The 8084-nt window shown below is 61.6% G+C and overlaps 1 protein-coding gene across 1 annotated transcript; it reads right to left on the reverse strand.

Annotated features, from left to right (window-relative positions):
* Positions 1-3704: 3704 nt before the first annotated feature.
* On the reverse strand, positions 3705-7767 carry LOC120675105. The gene is made up of 3 exons (XM_039956195.1): positions 7030-7767; positions 6631-6843; positions 3705-4022 (listed from the first exon to the last, which is right to left on the reverse strand). The coding sequence occupies exons 1-3, from the start codon at positions 7765-7767 to the stop codon at positions 3705-3707; spliced, it is 1269 nt and encodes a 422-aa protein (XP_039812129.1).
* Between the last annotated feature and the right edge of the window lie 317 nt (positions 7768-8084).

Here is an 8084-nt window from a genome sequence, read left to right on the forward strand (position 1 = left end):
GATCAGCGGAAGAGCATTGGGCCCGTGGGGTCCTGCTCCTGCAATGTCCCCTAGCCTGAAGGGGGATGGAGACGCCTGACCGGGGCGCTGGCGCCAGGTCCGGCGGCTGTTTTTCGCATCGTCCCCCCCGGTGACAAGGTTGCTCTCGGGGAGACGGTGCGGAGGGCGCTGTTCGCCAGCTTGACCCCCCGCGTGGTCTTCGGTGGAGGAGACGCTAGAAGAAGGCTTGCGAGGAGAGCGTCCCGCTGGACACGTGAGGTCTGGGGGCCGCTTCTCGCATCCCTAGCAGCCTCACCGCTGCGTCAACTAGGGGCTTGGTGCCTTTCTTCGTCGCTCGCTCCTCCCCAAGACAGGGAAAATTGCCACATAGGTGGCAAGGTGTTTGTATCTTTCGATGGCTTCGCGCCGGTGACCCTTTGTAATCTTTACTTGCATTTGAACAATAAAGTTCCTTTTCTCCTCTGCGGGGAGGATTACCGAGGGTATAGGGGTGTATAGAGAGTCACGACCCTCAACTATGTGTGAAGTCACCTTCGCGGGGGCGCGTCAGCGCACCCGCGGGTGTAGCCCCCGAGGCCTTGGAGGAGAGTTTGTGCTCGTCCAAGGGCTATAAACGTTGTTCCGCTGGGTAGCTCTACTGGGATGGCCGTCCAGCGTCTTTTTCAGCTGGCATCGGCACTTTTTTAGCCGGCCTCGGCACTCTTAGTGCTGGTACGGCGATCTGGCGTTCAGCTTTAGCTGTTAGGGGGACGTACGCTAATAGCGGTGGGTTCGGTTTACGCGTGGAGCTTCATAAGTGATGGTTGTCGATTTATTCGAGGGTGTGGTTTTGAACCATGGTGTGCGAGGAGCCCCCGAGCCCGGGCCCGTGTGAAGGCGTTCGGGGGAACCCTCAACTTTAATTACGACCCTCGTCGCCCTTTCGCAGGGAGGAGGGGTGAAGCGCACCATGCTACCCATGCCCGGGCCGCGAGCTATGGCTGCTTCAGTGAGCTATTAGCGGGTTGTTCAAGCGGACGTCCGTGCCCCGTTTGATAGGGGTCGGCTCGTGGTCCGTAGACACGTCTCATAAAGCGCTCGCGAGGGTTCGCTAGGCGGGGCTCGAACCCATTCGGTAGGGTTCGAGGGCTCGATGCTCTCCCTCGATGGGATCCCCCTTCTAGGCACCCTCGACTGGCCTTGAACACTGTGTAGGATGTCTCGAACTCCGTGTTCGAGGGTAGCTTGTACGGCACATCCCAGCAGTCCCTGACTCTGGTGATCTGGGGCGCCTGTCGAACCCCCTGAAGGGCCAGGCTTCGACCCCCTGATCAGTAAGGCCTCGAAATGCGATTCCTTCGAGGGTAAAGAGACCTCATGGAGAAATATTCCGTCGTGATCTGAAAACGTCGCAGAGTCCTGAGCCACGCGTGTGCGCGGGTTTTCCGCCGGTAGCGGGCGGCGTGGCCCGATTTGTGCGGCACGGTGTGGGCGCGCCCTTTCAGGCGACAGCCTCGGGCAGACGAAGCGGCTGGGGCGGCGGCTGACGGATGGGATAGCGCAACAGTCGCGCCGCGCCCGCCGGTTACCGTGCCGCATTTATTGCTGCGTGCGCGCGTGGGAGACTCCGCGGCCGTGGGGCCCACCCGTCAGTGATAGCAAAATCTACCGCACTGAATGCGGTAGATTTAGGCCATGGCGGTGGGTGCGCCCCCCGTGGTAAATAAATATGAAGAGAAAGGGGGCGTTTTGGGTTCACCTGTCCATTTGCCTCCATCCAGCTTCGCCTTCGCCTTCGCCTTTTCCGCCTCCGTTGCTTCCTGAACCCGTAGCCAAGAGCGAGAAGGAGAAAGGAGAAAGAGGGAGAGAGAGACTTAGCCACTTCGGAGCCTTCCTTTCCCCATCCCCCCTTGACTTTCGGAGATGTCGGACATCCAGGAGCCCTTGCCATGGGGGAAGTCCTCCGCCACCGTGGCCGTGTTGGAGCAGCTGGTCGCCGACAGGCTGTTGCCACGGAACCCGGACTTGGGGGCGCCGGCGTGGATTTCCCCGCGCCCGGACGAGACCGAGCCGAAGCCCCCGCAAGGCTATGTCGTGAGCTTCGTGCGCCTCCACGAGCGAGGCTTCGGCGTTCCCGCCAGCAGGTTCATGCGGGCCTTATGCGACTACTACGAGGTGGAGCTGCATAATTTCAGCCCGAATGCCATCTCGCAGGCGGCGGTCTTCGTCGCCGTCTGTGAGGGGTACCTCGGCATCGAGGTCCACTGGGACCTCTGGATTCATCTGTTCCGCGGCGAGCTCTTCGTCGAGAACGCGCGGAACCAGCCGAGGCGGTACGCGCGCGCCGGCGGCCTGACGTTCCACATCCGCCCGACCCGGAGGAACTTTTATATCACAAGCAAGATGACGACGAACAACTCCGGGTGGAGCCGAGGGTGGTTCTACCTCCGGAACCACAAGGGCGCGCTTCCGGAGTTTACCAACAAAGTTCTCCGGGAGCGACCGCCGAAGTGGGACTGGGGGGTGTCGCCTCCAGCGCAACAAGCCAGGCTCGAGGTCCTTACCGACGCGCTGGCGCGCTTGGCGAGGAAGGGGCTGACAGCGGCGGCCGTCATCGCGAATTTTCACCGGCAGAGGGTGATCCCCCTCGTGGAGAGGGCCCTGCCGATTTACGAGCTCACCCCCGGGAGCAAGGTCGAAGGCTCAAGGACGTCGAGCAAGCTTCTCTCCCACACCAACGCCGCCCGGAGGGCTAAGTACGCGGTGGCGGAGTTTCCCCAAGATCCCGCGGATCTTTGGAGGATCAAGATGCGCCCCGAGCCGGGGTATATCTCGTTGGTAAGTTTTGGCTTCGAACTCGTCGTGCGTCGTGTAGTTCCCTTTTTCCTGACCCCCTCTTCGGGTGTGTTTTACAGGGTTTGAGGTGCGGCGCCTCGAGGCCCCCGGTCCCAGAGCAGCGCCTGATCAATCGCCTCCACGCGGAGAAGATGAAGAGACGGAAGGACGCGGCGGAGGTGAAGGTCGAAAGGAAAAGGAAGAGAAAGGCGGGGCACGACAAGGCGTGCAAGCTTGCTCGCGCGGAGGGGAAGGCACAGCCCGCCACACCCGAGTCCTCGGAGGAGGACGAGGAGGAGGTCTCGGACGCCGAGGACCACGTTCCGAGGGGGGACGGGGAGGGCGCGAGCCCCCCACCGTTCTACCTGTGGGACGAAGAAGAGGAAGCGACCGTGGCGCCAGAGGAGCCGAGGGCCGCAGGGGGGTCGTTGGCGAACCTCTCCCTCGAGGGTGTGGCGCGGGAGTCATCCTTGCCGGCGGCCGGCGAGGAGTCGCCTGCGCCCCAAGTGCTAATCCATGGCCACGAGGCTGCGGCGGGAGAGGAGTCGTCCGCGCTGGCAGCCTCGAGGGACCGGGCTGACACGAGGGGGGCGGCTTCGGGGCAGCCTTTGAGGGACAGCTCGATGCCCCGAGTCCGGAAGACCGCCACGAGGAAGCGGAGTATGAGTGCTCGATCTGGGTAAGCATTTTAGATTCCGTTTTTTGTTATGCATTTGGTAGACTTCTCTATCCTGCTTAACTTGCGTCTCTTGATTTCCAGCTCCGGGGCCGTTCCCAAGGATGCAGTGCGGCTTGCCCCGGTCAAGGCTCTCAAGACCGGGCCTCGCAGTACTCCACACACGGCGCCGCAGCCCCCGCCCATCGTGGATCTCGAGGCGGCGGCCGCTAGGCTACGGGAGGCCGTGGCCCGAGGGGCTCAGGCGGCTCAGCGAGCCCGGGAGGAGGAGGGTAACGCCGGTCAGGGCGACGCCGGCCAGCGTGGTGCCGGGGCGGCCGCTCCGGCGGCCGACGCTAAGGAGACAGGCCCGGGCGGTGCCGGTGGTGCCGCCCAAACGGCTATTGGAGTTGAAGCCGGTCAGGGCGACGCGGACAGCGCTGCCCGCCCGGCCACAGAAGGAGAAACTGGCGGGGGCGCGCAGGAGCGCCCTGCCGGTCAAGCAGCCGAGGAGACCCTCATCTTCGAGCCCTCGAGGGCCGAGGACGAGGGCCTCACGGAGGACATGGCGCAAGAGGCGCCAGGGGTAGAAGGAGCCCCCATCTCGGAGCCCACCGAGGCCCGGGACGAGGGTACCGTCGCAATAGTGCCCGTGCCAACGGCGCAGGAGGGCGCGACGGCGGTGGTAGAGCTGCCGGACAGCAGCGGGGAGTACGGGGACTCAATGGATATCGACCCCGCTGCTGCGGCGAGCGCCGCCGCCCACATCGTCGAGTTCGCGTCGGCCAGTGCGGGTGTGTTCGAAGCGGGGGCGTCTGAGGGGAGCCACCTCGGGGTGATCGTCCCGTCCGGTGTCCCCTCAGAGTTCCTTCGCAAGGAGCGGGAGGAGGAGGAGGCCTGGAACAAGCAGATGGGAGTCGGGCGCGAGATCTTGCAGGCCCTCGACCGCGCCTATCAGCTTCATCAGAATGCAGATTACCAGGTCAGCCAGGTAAGTATTTCCCCTGGAAATTGCTTCGGATTGGTTTTAAATTTTCGCGCGTCTTCACCCACGCCGTCCCCCTTTGCAGCAGCTGAGGGAATTCTCGCGCGAGAAGAGCGTCGAGATGAACCGGCTGTACTCCCAGATAGGCCAGCTCGGGCAACACAACGCCGAGCTGGTGCTCAAAAACATCGATGCCAACACAAAAATGGCCGATCTGGGAGCGCGTCAGCGGGCGCTGGAGGAGGAGCTGGCTCGGGTGGCTGGTGAGCGGGACGTCCAGAGGGCGGCAGCGGAGGAGAAGGCCCAAGAGGCCGAGGCACAAGCTGCCGAGCTGCAGCGCCTTCGGACGACGCTCGAGGGTAGGGCTCGTGAGGCGGAGGGGCAGAGCGCTGAGCTGCAGCGCCTCAGTGCCACGCTCGAGCAACAGAAGGCCGAGCTCCTCCACAAAGAGGTGGCCATGGTTGCGCTCGCTGGGACCCTCCAGGAACAGGGTGTGGCCCTCGAAGAGAGGGAGGTGGCCCTCCAGAACATGGGGGCTAGTCTTAAGGAAAAAGAAGCCTTCTTGTCCTCGCTCGAAGAGGCTGCCCGTACCCAGAGGGAGGAGGCGCAGAAGAACATAGCGGGTGAGTACCTTTGATTTTCCGTTGATTTGTTACTTTTCGTAACTGACGTTGATTTCCTTTGCTCAGAGCTGAGGCAGAAGGTGGCGGACGAGACCACGGCGAAGGAAGCGGTCCATACCGCGCTCACGGCGGCACAAATGGAGTTTGCTGAGCTGGAGCAGACCGCCGTGAGCGTGTGTCAAGAGCTCGAGGGGGAGGGTGCCGTCTCGGGCAGTTCGGTGATCAGCCGCCTGCGCGCGCTAGGCGGCCGGATTGCCGAACATGCCAAGAGCACCTTCCGCCTCGGTGTCCTGCGGGCTCTCGCCGTGGCCTCGACGCATTACCTCATGGATCTCCAGAGGGTGTCGTCGGGGTACGTCGTCCCGGATGATGCTGACGTGGACGCCGCATCGGCCATCATGGATGAAGCCGACGCAGCCGCAGAGGAGTTCTCCACCGTCCTCGCCGAGAAGCTCGAGGCGGACATCCCTCCCATCGCCGAATTCGACACTCCTGAAGACCCGCAAGGGGGGGATGGTAGCCTGTAGGACAATTGGGCCTCGATGCCCATGTAAATAGATTAGTGTTTATCATGGTCATGCCTTGTAATCGCACTTTATGAATATAAAGGATTTTGTTTTGTAATTTGAATGTGTGGCCCGTCGAGGCCTTGTGTGATCGAGCCTGTGTTCCTTTACTTTATTTCCGTGTTCTTCGTACACGACTTAGATAAACATCTGCGAGGAAGTTCGCGTTCATAAGCAACGTAGGCGTAGGGTGGTGAGGGGGGTGCCGTATCCCGGAGGCGTAGGCGGCCCCACGACTCGGCCAGCCCCGTACCGTGGTTGCTTACGCCTCACGTCCGTTTTTTCCAAGGATACGAGAAGCTCAGGATCGAGACGGAAATATTTCGAAAAAACACTGGCGACTTTTTGGGGACGTTCGGGGGTTCCCCCCGTAGTAGCCCCCGAGGGAGGCTCGGCTTTGCCGAGGGTAAAGCCGAGCGTACCTCTATGTTCGTGTGCGCCCGAGCCCTCGAGGGTCGGGAAGGTTCCCAAAAAGCGATAAGTGAAGGGTGCTTCCTTATTATTTCGGGAAATCGAAAATGCGATTACGAACAATATAGAAATTGCTTGAAATGCTTAAGGATAGGAACGACGTAGCTGTTGTATATTCCAAGCGTTGGTGAGGACTTCGCCTTTTTCGTTGGCCAGCTTGTACGTGCCGGGCTTGAGTACCTCGGCGATTATGTACAGTCCTTCCCATGGAGGTGAGAGCTTGTGGCGGCCCTTGTTGTCCTGCCGAAGCCTTAGCACCAAGTCCCCTTTGTTGAGGTCTCGGCGCCGGACCTTCTGCGCTTGGTACCTTCGTAGGGACTGTTGGTAGCGCGCGGAATGCAGAAGTGCCATGTCTCGAGCCTCGTCCACTTGGTCCAGCGAGTCTTCGTGAGCTCGCTGGTTTCGTTGCTCTTGATATGCCATGAGCCTTGGCGATCCGTATTCCAAGTCGGTGGGGAGGATGGCCTCGGCGCCATAGACGAGGAAGAACGGAGAGAAACCCGTAGCTCTGCTCGGGGTCGTCCTCAGACTCCAGATGACCGAGGGTAGCTCTGTGAGCCACCTTCGGCCGAACTTGTTCAGCTTGTTGAAGATCCTCGGCTTTAGTCCTTGGAGGATCATGCCATTGGCACGCTCCACTTGCCCGTTCGTCTGTGGGTGAGCCACAGCTGACCAGTCCACACGTATGTGGAAGCTGTCGCAGAACGCCAAGAACTTCTTGCCTGTGAACTGGGTGCCGTTGTTGGTGATAATCGAGTTCGGGACCCCGAACCTGAAGACGATGTCGGTGAAGAATTGGACTGCTTGCTCGGATTTGATCTTGCCGATGGGTCGAGCCTCGATCCATTTGGAGAACTTGTCGACCGCCACCAGCAAGTGGGTGAAGCCCCCGGGTGCCCTCTTCAACGGACCGACGAGGTCCAGTCCCCACACGGCGAACGGCCACGTGACGGGGATGGTCTGCAGGGCATGGGCCGGGAGGTGTGTTTTTCGGGCATAGAACTGGCATCCCTCGCAAGTCCGCACGACGTCAGTGGCGTCGGCGACCGCGGTGGGCCAGTAAAAGCCTTGACGAAACACGTTACCCACGAGGGTGCGTGGCGCGGCGTGGTGGCCGCAGACGCCAGCATGGATGTCGCGGATCAGCTCCTTGCCCTCGGGGATGGGGATGCAACGTTGCAGGACACCCGAGGGGCTACGCTTGTATAGCCCGTTGTCGATTAGAACGAAGGACTTGGCCCGCCTGGCAAGGCGTCGCGCCTGAGCGCGGTCCGAGGGTAGGAGCCCTCGAACCATCCATTCGAGGTACTGAACGCGCCAGTCTCGCGAAGCGGGGGCCTCGTCAACTTCCATTGCTTCGGCCTCGTCCGCGGAGGTTGTCCCGAAGTTAGTATCCATGGGCCCGACCCCGTCCGCCGGGGGGTTCCCGTCGGAGGGTCCGGCGGACGAGGGGCCTGCCTCCGTCGGTTGCTTGAACTCGACGGTGGGCTTGGAGATGTCGTGAGCGAAGATGTTCGGGGGGACGGTGGTCCGCCCCGAAGCTATCTTGGCCAGTTCGTCCGCGTCCTCATTGTACTTGCGTGGGACGTGATTGAGCTCGAGGCCGTCGAATTTGTCCTCGAGGCGGCGTACTGTGTTGCAATACGCCTCCATCTTCGGGTCGTGACAGCTGGACTCCTTCATTACTTGGTCGACGACGAGCTGAGAGTCACCGCGCGCATCGAGGCGTTTGACGCCAAGCTCGATGGCGATGCGGAGGCCACCGAGGAGGGCCTCATACTCCGCCATATTGTTCGAAGCAGGGAAATGCAAGCGGATTACATACCGCATGTGTTCTCCGAGAGGTGAGATGAAGAGGAGGCCGGCTCCGGCTCCAGTTTTCATCACCGACCCGTCGAAGTACATAGTCCAGCATTCGCCCCGGATTTGTGATGGGGGTAGCTGAATGTCCGTCCATTCAGCCACGAAGT

The sequence above is a fragment of the Panicum virgatum genome, chromosome 5N (genome assembly GCF_016808335.1).
Source record: "Panicum virgatum strain AP13 chromosome 5N, P.virgatum_v5, whole genome shotgun sequence".
Lineage (NCBI taxonomy): Eukaryota > Viridiplantae > Streptophyta > Magnoliopsida > Poales > Poaceae > Panicum > Panicum virgatum.

What these genes read in the sequence shown, in the direction of transcription:
- LOC120675105 (XM_039956195.1), bottom strand. Translation starts at nt 7,767, where the DNA reads ATGGAGGCGTATTGCAACACAGTACGCCGCCTCGAGGACAAATTCGAC. An exon ending in CCGTGTGGGGACTGGACCTC is followed by an intron (nt 6,844 to 7,029) that starts GTCGGTCCGTTG and finishes AACGGCACCCAG; the next exon opens with TTCACAGGCAAGAAGTTCTT. An exon ending in TCTGGAGTCTGAGGACGACC is followed by an intron (nt 4,023 to 6,630) that starts CCGAGCAGAGCT and finishes GTCCTCCGTGAG; the next exon opens with GCCCTCGTCCTCGGCCCTCG.